Source organism: Betta splendens, chromosome 1 (assembly GCF_900634795.4).
Source record: "Betta splendens chromosome 1, fBetSpl5.4, whole genome shotgun sequence".
NCBI lineage: Eukaryota > Metazoa > Chordata > Actinopteri > Anabantiformes > Osphronemidae > Betta > Betta splendens.
In genome coordinates, this window is record NC_040881.3 from 4919413 (window position 1) to 4936184 (window position 16772).

General features: G+C 40.2%; 2 protein-coding genes across 2 annotated transcripts; both read left to right on the forward strand.

Moving 5' to 3' along the window:
• The first annotated feature begins 5672 nt into the window (after positions 1-5672).
• Positions 5673-11542, forward strand: frg1 (FSHD region gene 1). Its single transcript, XM_029159784.3, has 9 exons — positions 5673-5830; positions 6616-6680; positions 6895-7017; positions 8514-8571; positions 8874-8988; positions 9425-9529; positions 9725-9816; positions 11091-11201; positions 11370-11542. The coding sequence occupies exons 1-9, from the start codon at positions 5772-5774 to the stop codon at positions 11404-11406; spliced, it is 765 nt and encodes a 254-aa protein (XP_029015617.1). The 5' UTR covers positions 5673-5771; the 3' UTR covers positions 11407-11542.
• Positions 11543-12382: 840 nt separating this feature from the next.
• On the forward strand, positions 12383-16460 carry asah1b (N-acylsphingosine amidohydrolase (acid ceramidase) 1b). The gene is made up of 14 exons (XM_029156472.3): positions 12383-12566; positions 12686-12732; positions 13321-13411; positions 13490-13576; positions 13653-13731; positions 13826-13900; positions 13982-14027; positions 14107-14251; positions 14362-14416; positions 14499-14580; positions 15174-15305; positions 15557-15680; positions 15825-15881; positions 15983-16460. Exons 1-14 carry the CDS (start codon positions 12498-12500, stop codon positions 16070-16072), a joined length of 1179 nt encoding a protein of 392 aa, XP_029012305.1. The 5' UTR covers positions 12383-12497; the 3' UTR covers positions 16073-16460.
• The last annotated feature ends 312 nt before the right edge of the window (positions 16461-16772 follow it).

Consider the following 16772-nt stretch of genomic DNA (forward strand, 5'->3'; position numbering starts at 1 on the left):
GCAAGAAAAGTGTTTGTCGTCTCAGAGCTAGGCCCCATGCAGTTCTTCTCTGAGGTATGAGCTTCAGGGCCTTTAAGCCCCCCTGAACCCTGAGCCCGCTCCGCTTTGATCGGTCAGCTGGTCAATAAGCCAATAAGTGCCCTGGAAAAATTCCCTTCCTCACCTGAGCGCGTGGGCGTGACTGCATTCTATGTCAGCATCCGGACCGAGAAGTGAGGTCCATTCGTGGACAAATGGTTTCTGTAATACTGTCCAGATAATCTTTAGAGAATGACACCGAATCACCAGACAGAGCATTCCATTACACACGGCATTTAACTCTTAATGAAAAACACTGGAATTGCATTTCTACAGCGTTTTAGAAGAATTGAACTCATCACATTACGTGAGCTGAGCTTTGAATCGAAGGACTGTGTTGTGGTTGGCATCTTTTGGGTGGGACATGAAAGCCAACAACAACAACGCCGCATCTGATCTGTTTGAATTGCGTTGACGCTCATTCACTGCCGCGTGCGTGCGTGTGCGCGTGCCTCGGTGTGGACAGACGCAGTGCAATATGTTGTGGAGAATACCTTGCAGAGAGAGCAGCACTCAACAGTTCATTATTGCATGATTACCATATGCTGTGGGTTCAAACCTGGTCCAGATCCATCTGGCGATCGCCGTCCCGCCTCGTTCCATCTCCTCTCACCCCACTGAGTGCTCTGTACTGTACACAGCATGACAATCAGACCTGCCTCCAATTAAAGAGACACCGTATCATTGAATCTTCGCTATTGTTAAAGATGAGAAAATTGAAAAAGTCAAGGCTACACACTGATCTGTAACACACTGAGACGTTCCTCTCTGTTAAAAAAAGACAAAGGGAACAAGAGGATGTCTGTGAAACGAACACGGGCTTTGTCCAGATGCACGTGTGTGTGTGCACGTACGCGGCCGACCGGCGTATTCGCTAACTGGCAGTGATTCACCAGTAAAAGCGCACAGAGACGTGCACACACTGAAAGATTAACACTGTGTCAGTGTCATATGATTCAAACGTCTCTGCATTATGAATGCAAGGATGAGTTTAAAAATACACAAGACTGTGAATTATTCAGCCACTCCCCTCACACACCGATAGGCTTTCTGACGTGATGCGGCACAGCCACAGCGAGACAAGTAGGAAATGACTGAGGAGACCGTCAGCAGGGCCTTTACATCACACTCAAGAACGAAGAAACATCCAGTCAAAATTTATTCCCAAAACATTAAGGGGTGCAATTAGTTTATTAAAGGCAGTGGAATAATTTGACAGAGAATACGCCACCCATGGAGCGTGTAAACAAGGCAATTTATCTGCCACCATGCAGCTAAACTCACTCTGGTGTGCTTTGCTGCCAACATCACCACTTAAAATGTCAGCAAGTGATTCTCACAGCACGTTAATGATCCCACACATTCGTCTTTTAAAAGAAATTAGCGACATTTTAGATCATCCTTGTATTAGATTCACCATTTAATGGCATATTAGGCAAAATAAAAACATTAGGTCTCCAACAGTATCGGCCCCGTTCATTTGCATCATTCATGTGTGCATGACTCCAAAATATCTAATTCCGATTCATTATAAGATTCTGCCTAAAATTCATACTTGCAAATTGTGATCAGCAGGGAGCGAGTCATGAGGGGCATTAGGTGTGTGCGTGCGTGTGTGTGTGTGTGTGTGTGTGTGTGTGTGTGTGTGTGTGTGTGTGTGTGTGTGTGCGTGTGTGCGTGTGTGTGCATATACTGCCACCCAGTGAGATTCCGCAGAACTACCCGACATGGTGAGTCATTCGTGCAGCCTGGGTAATAAATTAGTCTCTTTTAACATTCACAACTGATGGAAGGCAATCTCAAGGTCTGTGAAGACGAGGTTGAAAGGACCGAGTGGAAGGTGAGCGCCGAGTGTAAAAAACAGGAGGGTGTGTGTGTGTGTGTGTGTGTGTGTGTGTGTGTGTGTGTGTGTGTGTGTGTGTGTGTGTGTGTGTGTGTCAGCGGAGCAGAGCCTCAGCCGGCACCACCACCGAACCAGCTCCAGCTCTTCAACGAACCAGCGAGGGACGGTCAACAATTTGAACCTAGAAAAACACGCCTGCAACAATTTTACCTTCCTATATGTAGCTGTAAAGATTTCTTTTCCCCAAAAAAGGTTTATTTTCAGCGGTTCAGAAAATGACAGGTTAGAAAAAGGCTCATAATTAGATGGAAGCCAGTGTGCTTTATATAAAACCTGGCACCAAACTCGGGCCTCAAAACAGCAGCAGGCTGTAAAAGTCTGTAAAAGTTCTCAACATTTTTTATTTCCCCTATAAGCTTAATGAGTAGCATATGTCTGAAAGAAGCCTGGCGCTTTATGTTCTTGCACTCTCTGAAGTACAGTTTCATCTCCACAGAGAGCATGTGTTTGTCATTTTAACACACTTGCTTACGTTTATTACAATCAGCAATAAACTGCCTTTTTTGGGGAGGGGGGGTTAAATTCGGCGAGTGGAAAAGAGGACGCGTTTAAAAAATACCAAGACAGAGGAAAAAAGGTGGAGAGGAAAGCGTTGCCTTGAACACGGTGCTGAAAGGAAATGTCACAGGTGTTTATCCATTTACAGAACTCCTTCTTCCATAACCTGCAGTGAAATTGCCTTAAGACCTCTAAATGACTGTAGACTGTGGTCAATTTCCAGGCCCAGAGCTCCATGAAGTCGAGTAATACTGCAGTCTAGTCCACCATAAAACCTATTACGGCGGCGCTCTGTTCATCCGAGAACGAGTCGCTCGCCCTGCACTTCTCACGTTAATCTTTTTAATTGTGTGTCTTTTGTTAGTAAACGTTTTCGTGCTTATCATTTAATAACAGCAGAACAAACATGCGTGTTCGATAGTTCTCATCCCGAGAGCGTTGCTCAGTCACTAAGAGGCAATGTTCCATCACATAATGTCCACGTGACAGGCAATTGCAGTCAAATGAAGCTTGAGTAAATTGCAGAAACCTTCATGATATTATTCATAAATTGCCATTAAAGGATGATAAATAAGTCGTCATTAATTAAGCTCTTACACAGGCCTTGATTTACTGTCATTTATTTCTATCAGTTCGATGAAATATGGAGTGGAAATAATGAAGTCAGAGCTCCGCGTTTCATTTCGCCACCTGTCCCACTCCTCAGTCACGCTCCTCAGGAAATGACATCATCACGCCGCTGCTCCGTCCACACACACACACACGCACACACACACACCGCACACACACACACACACACACACACACAGAGCAAAGGCGTGTTGAAAAAGTGGTGACATTGACAAAGTAAGAGCGCGGCCACAGTGCAATGTAACAGCACGCTGCCACTTATGAAAACACCTGCTCCACACTGTCAGCAACTTAACCTTCTATCACCCAAATCCCCACCGGAGGATTATGTGTGACAGATGTAGGACGGGGGGGGGGGGCACAGGTGACAGGGCCGGGGGGGGGGGAGGGTGGGAGTGGGGCTGACGCAAGTGATTTCATGAGCAAAAGTTTTTTAGGGAGGGATGAAAAAAAAAAAAACACAATTAAGAAGCCCTTAAAATTAGATCAGTATTAGATTAGTCTTTTTATTGTTTTGAGAATTTATTGAAACACTTTGTAATCAAAAACAAAGAGAATGACTTATGCACCTCAGCGAGAAGGAGTTAAGTCCTTGTCAGCGCTGTTGTGGCTTTTCTACTGTATATAAAGGATGATAAATGTGCTGTTTCACAGTTGAAAGGCAGCTAATGGAGCAGGCACACTTGTTAGACAAAAGGCGCTTTAACAAGGACATGAAAGCCACAAAGGACACTGAAGTGTTCCCGAATTAACTCATCCTTCACCAGATGACAGATCTAACATTTAGGCTTCCAGGGGTTTCACGCGGAACAGTTAGATCCTTAGCATGACGTGTATCCAACTACATGTTGTGAGCAGGATGGATTTTCTGTCATTTCATCAACCTGGACTGAGCATTAAAGCTCGTAGCAGGATGTAACTGCGATGGCAGCAGGTATGAATAATGAGGTACACATTTTTATTTTATGTGATGTCGCAGATGGGACAGCGGACTCAACTTAATTGTTCGTAACTTCAATAACATCTATAGTTTTGATGGGTAATATTTAATCTCTTTATTTGGTGTTTTATTAAAGGAAACATGTCTATTTAGAAACAAAATATAAAAACACACAAGGTGAATGATTCTGTGTGAATGAGTAGCAGTACAGTGAGCAGTTTGCATTGGATGGGACAAGTCTGATTCAACTGGGAACCATAACAGTACGACTGCGATAACTGGATTACATGGATACATAATTATATGCATCGTGTCCTCTGAATTAGCCATGCATAGGCATGCAATTATAATCCGGTGTTGCAACAGTGGCCAATAAGAATTAAAAGAGGTAATTAGAAAATATGAATCATTAAAGTAATTGCAAAAAAAAATGCTGAGCTCCTCAAAAAATGTGCTTGAGTGCATGAAAACTTTGAAGAGTAATAATTAAAAACAGGATCGTATTTCTAAGAGTAATGAGAACGGACATGTATTTCAATTGGAAACTGCATCCCCCTATTGAAATGGTGAATACAGACCATTAACACTAAAACAACTAACATAAATACAAAACTAACACTTCTTTCTTAACTATTCATTTAAAGGCAACCTGTCAAAGCTGGTGTAAATGTAACCGTGCTGACCTTTCAATAATAACCTGTGCTATGGTGTGCTACCATTTTTCCTGAAGCTGTCTTCCTTCAGCTCTTTTTAGTACTTATAGGCTTAACCACTCAGCTCTCAGTACAAGTTATGACTGTTTAATCCCATCAACAACAGGGATTGCTGTCAAAGAGCCACTGAATTTGAGGAATGGCAAAAAGAGCTCAAGGACAGGTCCGTGTAAAATGTTGATTCATGACTTCTGAAACCCCCCCTGGAAAACTTCCTTAAAGGTTACGAGGCCTTTCCCACCAGATAAATCTTCCACACTTCAACATTCCCTCAAGAGCAGCAACACAAGGACTCTGACTGGGGCTTTATGATACTTTCTCTCCTGCATCAGTTGAGACCTATTTTGTGCTGGAGTTATGTCTGGCTGATTTTTCTACAGCCCGGTCCAATTTGCTTGTTCTGGAGTTCTTACCAGGTGGGTTTCCGCAGTGGACAGACAGGACCACCCACTGTCTAATTTATTTTACTTCTTGACATCACCAATGATTTATAGCCTCCTGCCCCAGACATCAGATTGGGTCATTCCTGTGTAATGAGGCAACATTATCATAAAACGTTATATTAGGACACCATCCAGGTCAGTTTCTGCCTTTTTTAAATGTGGGGCAGGGCGTAAAAGATGAACACACCTCCTTTAGAGCTTAACCTGAATCCCTGAAAAGGAAATTACAGGAGTTATGACATGCTATGATTAAAACTGACATTTGAAAAAAATGTATTCAGTTTTAGGGAAAATGAGGACATTTTATAATCTGTGGTGGTAGTGTGGAATAAAAACCGTCATTCCAAATTAGTTTCAAACTATAAAGACTTGCAGAAGAACTTTGCTGTTAACTCTCCCAGACACGAAGCCCTGTTTATGTTGTGTTTGTATATTTTGTATTGGAGCGCAAGCTGAATGAATGAGGCTCTATAGAAGTTGTAGACGCTCTGTGTTTGACCCTCCTCGGCCGCCGTAGATGCTCAATACAAGTTTGTGTATCCTATTTGTGAACACTCGCTAAAGAAATGGCTGAATATTCACGTGTGAAATCAACTAAGCTAGTTTTGAAGGGTCAAAACAAAGGGTGAGTTGGTTCAACTTGTGGTGCTGTTCTCTACCGCGATTTATAATAAATACGGTGTCTACGTGCATTAGTTATGTATGTCCTAGCTTAAACTAAGCTAACAGAGGCTAACGTTACGCTATTTTAAGCGTTGTTTTATGTAGCTACGTTAGCGTCGCTGTGTGTTGATCTTTTTTGTGTAGCAACTAAACATGTTAAACATTTCAGCGACAACAACAAAATGACAAATAAAACATTTTGCAGAAGCTTAGCCGGATGTTTTGTTTACAGCTAACAGCTATTTAGCTTCTCCTTACATAGCCGCATTCCTGTTTCTGTTGATATTCAGGATTCAAGCTCGGTAACCAGTTAACTATTTTATAATTTATTTTATTTTTCGAGTTAACTTGTAACAATTTAACAAGTAGAATGTTCCAAACACTAAATGCGATATCTACCCATGCAGTTATGTTAATAAATAAAATAAAAAGAAGAAATGTAATCCATTAACGTAAACACATTATTTACATACCATTTAGCATAGATTTTAAATTCCTAATATTTCTGGTGCAACTAGGTAGTTTCTTTTTCTTTTAATTAATTTATTAATAAAGCAATCATTTTAATTGATAAATCAGATTCTCATGTTCAGAAATGAGCATTCTCACTGATAATAAAATTATTTCATTGCATTGTTACTTGTTAAGAGCTTAGAACTGTTCAACTAAGTTTTGGGTGAGTTTGGGCTTGTTCTAATTTAAAATGAAGACATGTTTTAGTCATGAATGTCATTTTTTTTTATACAGGAAAAAGAAGAAGCACAAAGATAAAAATGGAAAAGCAGGAGATGAACATAAACTTGACATTGTGGGTATGTGTGTTTCTGCTGTTCCTCTAAATATAGGTATTATACAATTAGTGCATTTAAACAGTGATTATATTGCTGGTATCTGTGAGGTGCCTACAGGTGACTAAGGCTCATGTTTTATATGTAGAGTTTACTCCACAGGGGTGGGGTTACTGGTTCTAGCACTTAGCAGTGCAATGTGCAAATGTAGCGTAATGTAGTACTCTCTGCTCACCAGGTGGTTGGTGGTCAGTCAGTGGCTTTGGGGAAATTACTGGTACAGTTGCCATAGAGATGCAGAACAACTCGTACATCAGTGCCCTGGATACTGGGCTCTTCACACTCGGTGCACCACACAAAGGTAAGAGGTGAAATGTTTAAGAGGTGTTAGCGTCTCTGGTTTTATTGTGTTTTCAGTTAATTCACTGTTAGCTGTGGATAAACCAAATAGCAAAGATTACACCAAGAGCAGGTGTGTAGCAGCCTACTAGAGGTGATTTACCAAAAAAATGGAAAGGCCTCACCTGCAGTCAGCTTGACAAGAGTCTATGATCAGTAGAATGTGCTTTACAGGTTTGGATTTGCATTGCCCAATTAGTCAAGTTGCAGCTTGCATGCATGTGTCATGCAACAGGAAATATATAGATTAGGGCTTCTTTGTGGAAGTCTGGACTAGGAAATGTTAAAGGTATGAATTGTACAGAAAATTGTGAAGGTATACATCCATGCATTTTGTAGCTTAATGTATTGGAATAGCGGACGGTATATATGTTATGAAAGGACCTGAAACAGGCAGTACATGCACAAATTTGTATATTTTAATTAGCATATAACTTAGTCAAAGTTACATTTACTATGGGCTGTAGATATAAGGGGATGAAGTGGGGTTTGCCTTCAATCTATCAAGCAGTTGGGTAGTTATGTGATAAATCAGGAAAAGGCTGAACGGGGTTTGAGTAGAGGGGAAAGGAAGCACTCACTCCTGCTTTCAGGCATTTTTGATGGAGTGGTGCTTATTAAAACAGTCTACCTTGAGAGAGCGCAATACCAGGGAAAATGAATGTGACATTGAGACATCCTAGTTTTCTTAGTATGTCATCCTCTATATGCACATAAGCTCATTTTGCAGAAGATGAAAGAGGATGTGAGCTGGCAGTACAGAGAGTCAAGAGGGTTTCTCTTTTAGCTGGGTTTTTTGCAAAGCACTGGACCGTGAATGATGCTGCTATTTAGAAAACTCAGTCAGCAAACATGATAATTCTCTTTTCAAAAATTCAAAGGGTCACAGTCTGACATATTCCAGTGGTGATCAGACCTTTGAATAAGCAGCTTATGGCACATTTTACCTCTGCTTTATTAATGCTTCCCTCCTTAATTCAAAAATTAAATGAAAAAAAAATCCAATGAGGTTTGATTTATTGTAAAAGTCAGAAACTAGCCTGATCACAGGCAAGTCACAGTCTCATGAAATCATTGGGAATGCAGGAGAGAAATGAAATGGTATGCAATGTTTTTTTTGTCCTTTTCTAAATGTGTCTCTGCTGGTGAACTGGACGCAAATTAGCACATCACTGCACAGCCAGGGGTTTTACATTATTAATTACAAGGATGCATAAGTAAAGCATGAAGCAGGTCTCAAGGATAAAGTCAGTGTAAGAGGAAATTAAGCACTTTTAAAATCTTGCACACGATTTTGACAGTAAGTGATTTAATACTGCCTTTTCTGTTTGTTTGTCACAAAAGCTCATTAATAGCATATTAATTAAGAACCAGAGATCTAAACACCAACGGGAGTAAATATGACTCCTCCATCATAGAATATTCAGCCAGGCTTTTACAACTTTGCATATGTTTCAGCTGATGAAGGACCAGACCCTCCAGAACAGTTTACTGCCGTAAAGCTCTCAGATTCTCGGTGAGTATACAAAGACAAATCGCACATTGTATTTGATTCCACAAATAATTCTTCAACAACAAATTTGTTATCTTGTGCATTAAATATTAAGTATTAGTTCATGTTGTTTAGTGTTGTATCTGCATTAAATGAAGGTGTTGCTTTGTGGCGTCTTATTTTGCTACTTTCAGACTTTTGCTGTAATAATGTTGCTAAAATTCAATGCCTCTGTAGTTACGCCCAATTCAATTTTGTATGAATGTTAGATATGATTTTATGACATATTGTAGAATTTAATTTGTTGTCTGTTTCGCTGTTTGCAGCATAGCCTTAAAGTCTGGATATGGAAAGTACCTGGGTATAAACTCTGAGGGTTTGGTGGTGGGGCGCTCTGATGCCATTGGAGCCAGGGAACAGTGGGAACCAGTTTTCCAGAATGTCAGTAAATCTTCATATTTTAACATTATATTACATTTTACATTGTTATGTAAATGCCTGTACTAGACAGGCAGTACTAGACCTCTACTCTTTTTGCAACTTTGTCATATCCTATAAAACGGTACTGCTCTTGTACTGCTCCTCTTGCCTTTCACTGCTCATCTCATGCCTGATTGGAGTTTAACCCATGAGAGATAAAATTTAACTGTGGTCATGAACAACTAATTCATTATTCCCAAGGCATCCGCCTCATCACTGTAGAGCGTTAGTTGCCTTGATGCTGTGTTGATCCTATAAATAACCTGCCCAGCACAACCTTGGGACTCTTTAGTATCAAACATCAGGCAACCCTTCATGCCTGTCACAACAACCAATCCCACTGCAATTCTGTCTAATCTACTGCCTCCTCTTCTCTTTTCTTTCTGTTCCGCCTTAGGGCAAAATGGCTCTCCTGGCAGCAAATAGCTGTTTCATCTCCTACAGTGACAGTGGGGACATCGTGGCCAACATCAAGAAAGCAGGGGATGGTGAGATGGTGAAGGTGATGTGTAAATTGTGTTCTTCCACAAGGTTGCATGCTAATCCTTCCGCTTTAAGCATGCAGTCTCTGCGGGGATTTGACTCCGGCGTTAGAAAGGGCCAAAATGTGTGACCTTCACTTTGTGGGGTTCAAGGTAGTGATATTTAATGCACAGCTTCTTCAGTTTCATTTTTTTTCCTTCTGAATCATAAACAGATCAGATCAAATGCAGAACGAGAGGTCAAGAGTAAAGATGACATTGCAGAAGAGGACAGGGGCAACGTGAAGTCCTGTGAGCTCAGTTATGTGTAAGTAACCTCAACTGTGAATAACTTCACTGCTTTAACACAAGACGTCCAATCACAAACAAACCCAAACCTATTGTGTCTGCATTTAAAACAACGTTCATCATTGTGCACCACATTCAAGTACGTAAAGGCTTATTACATATGTGTTGTGTATGCTATTGTCACAATAATTACACCTATGTTTGGGCAGAATGTGACTTTTTACAGTATATAAAACGCTGCAGTCTTTTCTGAAATTACTGCTAGAACGCTTTCTGCTGATTGAGGTGGGAAAACAGTGATTTCCTTCCCATTACGCTCAGATTGTGTCCATCTGCACTGAGAGGATTTTGACAACAAAATCGCATCCTGAGGTGGGAGCTCACACATTTGAGCCGGCGTCTCATCAGTCCCATGCTGTTAACATGCAATTGATGGTGTGCTGTTAGGAGCAGGATGGGGAAGCAAGCAACCACATTTTACCTTCAGATGCTGCAAGAGTGTTATATATGGCCTGACTGTGGCCTATTAAGTTCCAGGCAATATGTCTGGAGCTGTTTTTTGCTTGGCATGCTTTGCCTTGTGTTCCCTCTCTATTATTTGTTTTAAATGAATGCTGGGGAAATGGACTCATCATGTTGACATGTTGATAATGGTTGCCCTTGAGCCTGTGTCTTGATGGAGTGTTTAGCGTCTGAACTGCTTTTCAGGATGGAGTGCAGTTCAGGAATTATAAAACACAGGGAGAGCAGGAAGAAACTAAATATCACAGAGGGTTCTGATATGATAGCTGGGTTGTTTATAGCATTGTCTTCCCATTTTAATACATTAGGATAGTTTACATTGAAGGTACCAATTATTTTCAGATGTTCATGCACATTGTAATGGAAAAAAAGTATCATACTGTCATGTTCTTAATTAGAATAATGGTAGACACATGTACAATTTTGCCTCATTTGAAATGTTTTGCTTTAATTATCAAGCTCCACTTTAATCCCCAAGTGAAACATCTTGCTGTTGCTGAATAAATAAATAAATCTAAATAGCATAGTTGTAGATTTTGGTTTGTAGCGGTTAGGATTAACCATTGAGCCTGTTTGTATTTTGTCCCACTGTCAACATTTATAAACTGTGCCTTAGTTAAAACTTAGACCCATTATCTGGATTAGTGTCTTAAAGCCTCAACGGGAGCTTTCAAAAGACAAGTGCGAGTTATGAAGATTTCTGAAATAGGAGGTTGTGTGTATGAGCGGTGAATCATTTGTCTTCACGCATTCTTGCTGTGTGATTTACAGGAAAAAGTTTCAGAGTTTTCAAGATCGGCGGCTCAGGATTAATGAGGGCGACCCCAACTCGCTAAAGAAAGCCAGAATGGATGGGAAGTTTCACGAAGAACTGCTTGACAGGTATTTATGTACAGTTAAATCACTCGTTAGAGATCGTTATGCTTGGTTTGTCCTAATAACTGTATAAACGTGACAGGAGCTGCACAACTGACACAGCTTGTGGTGTGAATTCTTTAATTGGAGGGAGCAGACTGAATGTAATGTGCCATCCACTTCTTTTCATTACAGGAGAAGCAAAATGAAAGCAGACAGGTACTGCAAGTAACGACTCAACTCTGCAGGCGACTGCCACGTCTTTGTAAATGTCTTGATTTTTAAAGAAACACCTTTCTTTTTAATCTGATGTTTTATGTTGTTTATGTTTCGTATTTTTGAATAAACATAACATGATCAAACTAGTATTTCTGACTTACTTCTTACATTTTTAAGATTTACCCAGTAAGAACAAGACCCAAACAAAGAAATGCCAGAATGCCAAATATTCTTGTGTGTGGGTGTATGGTTTCTGTATCTTAAACAAATAATAAATAAATACCTTTTAAAATCTTATTATGAGTTATAAGAGTTATCAAGATGACTATTGGGGACTATTTTTGCAAACTAGGTTAATTTGCACTTCTGTATTTTAGTCCAGTCGTTTTAAATATAGTGCATTTCCTCTAAATGGTCACAAGATCTGTAAACATGATTAACATGATTGACGATTATTTAGTGGAAAATAGAACTTTTCAGAAATATCTATACATTTTATAAGATAAGTTTTATGTAAATGTATCAAGTTTAGGTCCAATTGGTGGTAATTATCATCTGCAGTTGCTACTGCCACTTTAGCAGTTAAATAATAAAGGACTAATGTAACGCAGCATAAAACAGTACAGTAAAGTACAAGCAGATGTGAGATGTTATTTAACAAGCCACAAACCCACATGTAAAGTGAGGGAGCTCATGTAGAACCTGAACAGAAACAGCAGGTGTCTCAGTAAGAAGCAAGTTGAACCCCGACGCTGTCGTTATTTCCCGCTTCCGCATTGACGCAACCACTGCGCGAGGAGTGAGCTTCGAAGGGGTGGCAAAAATTTAAATAATAATTATTTGGACAAAATATCCGCTTTTTGGTAACGGAATGAAAATATATTTGTTATATTACGCATTTCCTTTGTACAGTGTAACGTGTTCATGTTGTTTTTATCATTTGCTCGAACTGTTTTATTTCTTTTTCGGCACCTCCGCCCCCCTTCGTTTAATAACAGTGAGCCGCCATCACGAGATAAACAGTAGCAGCTTCCGCAGTAAACTTCGCCTTATAAAACGACCCAGCGCTGTTCTATGTTGTTGTTTGCCTGAAATCCTCCGAAAATGGCTCCGTGGGTTTCTCTGGCTGTGGCGGCTTTACTGTCCGTCTCCGCGGCGCAGTTTATACCACCAGTAAGAGACGTTTCTGCTCAATCACTGCTCTTCGTGCCAGTAATGAGTCAGTTGTTGTGTTACCGAAGTCAGAACCGTAAACTCTCTGGTTCATTGCTTCTGTTTGTATTTGCTTGTAGTACACAGAAGACTGTCGGACAGACATGTATCCGCCAAACGGCCCCACGTAAGTAATAATATATAACCATAATAATATGTTTATTATAAACAGCATGTGACCGACAACACAGGCCCAGTAGCTTGTGCTGCCTTCACTTGTTTCTTGTAAATCAGCAATTCAAACAATAGCATGACACTTGCTTCCACGCCGCTCATGAAGCCTCAGGGTGAAATATGGCTCTTGATGAGCCTTAATTATAATGATTACTACTATGATTTTTTTATTCACCTTTTGAGGTCACAGTTCTGTGATTTGTGAGCAAATTTCCTGTGCGTTATCCATATTGTATTAATACAAATCAGACATCTGCTCTTAATTATAACAAGAAGTGATAAATGTGTATTTTAGTGTAGAGATGTGGTGCAATACGTCCAAGTTTCAAACTGGGGACGTGGACTTTGAAAGATGTGGATCATTGTTAAACACTAACTGCTTCGTAAACACCAAAGACATAAGATCAATGGGGGAGTGGAGGTTTTTTGACCTATTTTGACCTATGATACGGAATAAAGTCTGCAGAATGCTGTTTCTTAAAAGTCCTTAAATTGCGATGTGCCAAATGTAATGTAAAAGTGTTTTTTGCTTTGTGATCAGGTTCAGAGGAGCGGTCAGCTGGTACACAGTGGACCTGGACCTGCCGCCCAGCAAGAGATGGACGGCTGTGATCACTGCCAAGAAGACAGATGTAATAAGTCCTACTAAGAAACATGTTGATAAATATTAATATTAGATGTCCATCAAATATAAACTGTTTCTTTTTAAGCTCGTCAACATGATTCAGGCCATCAAAGATTTAGCTAATGCTTTTGTGCCCAGTGGAAAGCTGATAGAGCTGGTTGACATTACACTGGTGAGTTGCTTCCCCACTAAACTGATTTTTATTATGTTGAAGGCTTACGTGACTGATGTCTTGTATCGTTCCCCAGCCTTTAATGGTGGACACGCTCCCCAGCCCGTTCGGTGAGGAAATTAAAGGCATTGCCACGGTTTCAGGGGTTCCTCTTGGTGAGAAACACAACTCTTACTGTACAGGCAGCAGCTCTTTGTGAAAATATCCTTTTTTTTTAGTTGGACATGCATTTATGTTTTTCTATTTTAGGGGAAGTTGTCTTGTTCAACATCTTCTATGAGGTGTTCACTGTGTGCACATCGATTGTTGCACAAGACAGTAAAGGTGAGTGGAGAGCCTCGAGTGTTATGATAGAAAACAATATGTGATAAGCATTTGAATGTTTTTGTCTGTCTCATCCTGCAGGGACCCTTTATCATGGCAGGAATCTGGATTTCGGTTTATTTTTGGGGTAAGAACCCTCCAGTTTTTGTATCGACTTTAATCTGGTGAAATGACATCTCATGAGAGCAGGTTGTCTGCCTTTACAGCTGGGATGTGAAAAACAAATCCTGGATCATTGCTGAGAAGCTGAAGCCTCTGGTGGTCAACCTCGACTTCCAGAGAAAAAACCAGACGGTCTTCAAGTCCACAAACTTTGCTGGATACGTTGGCATGCTGACTGGCATCAAACCCGTGCGTTATTGAATAGAAACACATAAGACATTCGAAGTGAATTGTTTAAACATTGTCCACATTCCCACGTGATAATCAATTAGATTTCTTTGTGTGTTTTTCATTTTTAGCACACATTTAGTCTGACTATGAATGAGCGCTTCAGCCTCAATGGAGGATACATTGGTGAGTTTGACTGAGCTGTGTTCATAACATGAGGTATTAGAGACCAGGCTGCAACACGTTTAACGTTTGTGGCCACATGCAGGAATTCTGGAGTGGATCCTGGGACAGAGGGATGGAATGTGGATGAGTTTCCTCACTCGCTCTGTGTTAGAAAAGGCCAGCAGGTATTTTTTTTAATATATATTTTCCACTCCTATCTATGTGTGTTTACTAAGTTTAATTTTAAGTACTTTGTTAATCAATCTAAACAAGATTGTTTAGATTGATTAACTCAAATTCGACATGATCCTTATCAATCTATTTTAGATTGATGAGGCTCATGTCGAATTTGAGTTAGACAATACACAGCTGGAGGAGTTTTGTGGTGTACTGCATTAGTTGATTTTATTTATCATTGAATATCTGTCTCCAAAGTAGTAAGTAAATGTAGTAGAATAGACAGTACAACGTTTTAGTATATAAATTAGTTTTAGCTATAATATAAATGGATAAAAAAAAGAAGACACTACACGTTTCCTATGGTACATTTGGTGTAATTCAGTGCAGAAACACTAATCCTTTCCACATAAGTAAATTTAAATGTTGAAGCATTTTTTGGTGAAATAAGTAATTAAATTGTTACAAAACTGAATTCAGTGGATTTTATGCTGTTATTTTAAAAGAGCATCAATAAGGCAGACTTCCAGATTTGTGGTTTGTCTCTGCTCATCGTGTGATAATGTCTCTTTTTCCAAAAATGCATCTCTCTCATTATCAGCTATGAGGAGGCCAAGAAACTCCTGGCTCAGACCAAGCTGCTGGCTCCAGCGTATTTCATCCTGGGAGGAAACCATTCGGGCCAGGGCTGCGTCATCACCAGGTCCAGAGAGCTCAGCATTAATATCCTGGAGTAAGTCCTGGGATGAGACTGTTCACGTTCAACAGTACAGAACATGTGCATTATTGTACATAGAGACGTAGTTAAGGTTATGTACATGAAGCCACTCAACAGATTATCTTGTGCTTATGTTGTGAAACAGTGACCAGTTGTGCAACTTGGAGCTGGTGACAGACTTTGTTTTGCATCACCTGATTTGTGTCTGACAAACCAGTTACTCAGCACAGCTGCATGTGACATGCGGTGCTTTGTTTATCTCTCAGGATTGACCTGAAACAAGGCCGATGGTACGTCCTGGAGACAAACTACGACCACTGGAAGGAGCCCTTTTTCCTGGACGATCGCAGGACTCCTGCCATGAAGTGTATGAACCAGACCACACAGGCGGTGAGTGCTCATGTCACACTTCCTGTACGGACGTCAGTACAGTCATGTGACCTTTCACCTCAGCTGCTGACACAGTATACTCCCACATTATCCAAAGTGCCAAGGCACCTTCATCTCACCTCTTCCTTTTTTAATTTTTTTTAGAACATCTCTGTAAAGACCATGTATGATGTGCTCTCAACCAAACCAGTGTTAAATAAGGTAAGACCTTTTACATGTACTTTTTTTTTAAATATAAGCTTGTTGGATAATTATACTTTAAATAGCACTTTTTCTTCTCCACTGTGTCTTTCGCCTGTCAGTTGACCACATACACAACACTGATGCAAGTGTCTGAAGGCAAACTGGAGTCATTTATCCGTGACTGCCCGGACCCATGCATGCCCTGGTGATCCTGTGAAGCCTGATTGCTTTTCAAAGGCCTTTTGGAACAACACGTCCGATTATTCCATTAAGATACTAACTACCTGAACCAAAGTTTGCCTCTACTGCTTTGACAATGCTGAATCCCACTGACCTAGATCAAAGTGATTCAAACCTGTGACTGTTTTGATTTTACAGCCCTGTATTAATTGCAGGCAGATCTCGACTTGGATGTAGGAACCCCTGAAATCAATGCTCCTGTACATAATGTAATACATTTTCCCAATTACCTCTTTGTGACTACTACATACAAGTGGCAGAAGTCCAGCTTTACTTGGTTTAAGACTAAACCTTTAAGATTTTGTTTAAGAATAACTGTAAATGTCTGAACCATTATTAAAAAAAATTACAATTTCAGTAGTTCTGAAGTAATGTGATTTACTTGAGGTGGTTTTAAGTTTCTGCACTGGTATATTTCCAGGTTTAATGCAGTAGTTTATGGCATATTTTGTTTAATAAGTTTATGGCTATTTAACATGGTTATTGGGGGTTGGACACTATTTAGCTACATTACTCAATAATTGATGACTGGACTGGGACTTATTTAATCCTGGGCACTCTTCCACTTTGCCTAATTAACGACTCAGCCTTAGAATAAACTGCTAATATGTAGAGCTCAGTATGTTTAGGTACTACAGTGGATCTGAAGATCTTGAAGCAGCAGCAGGA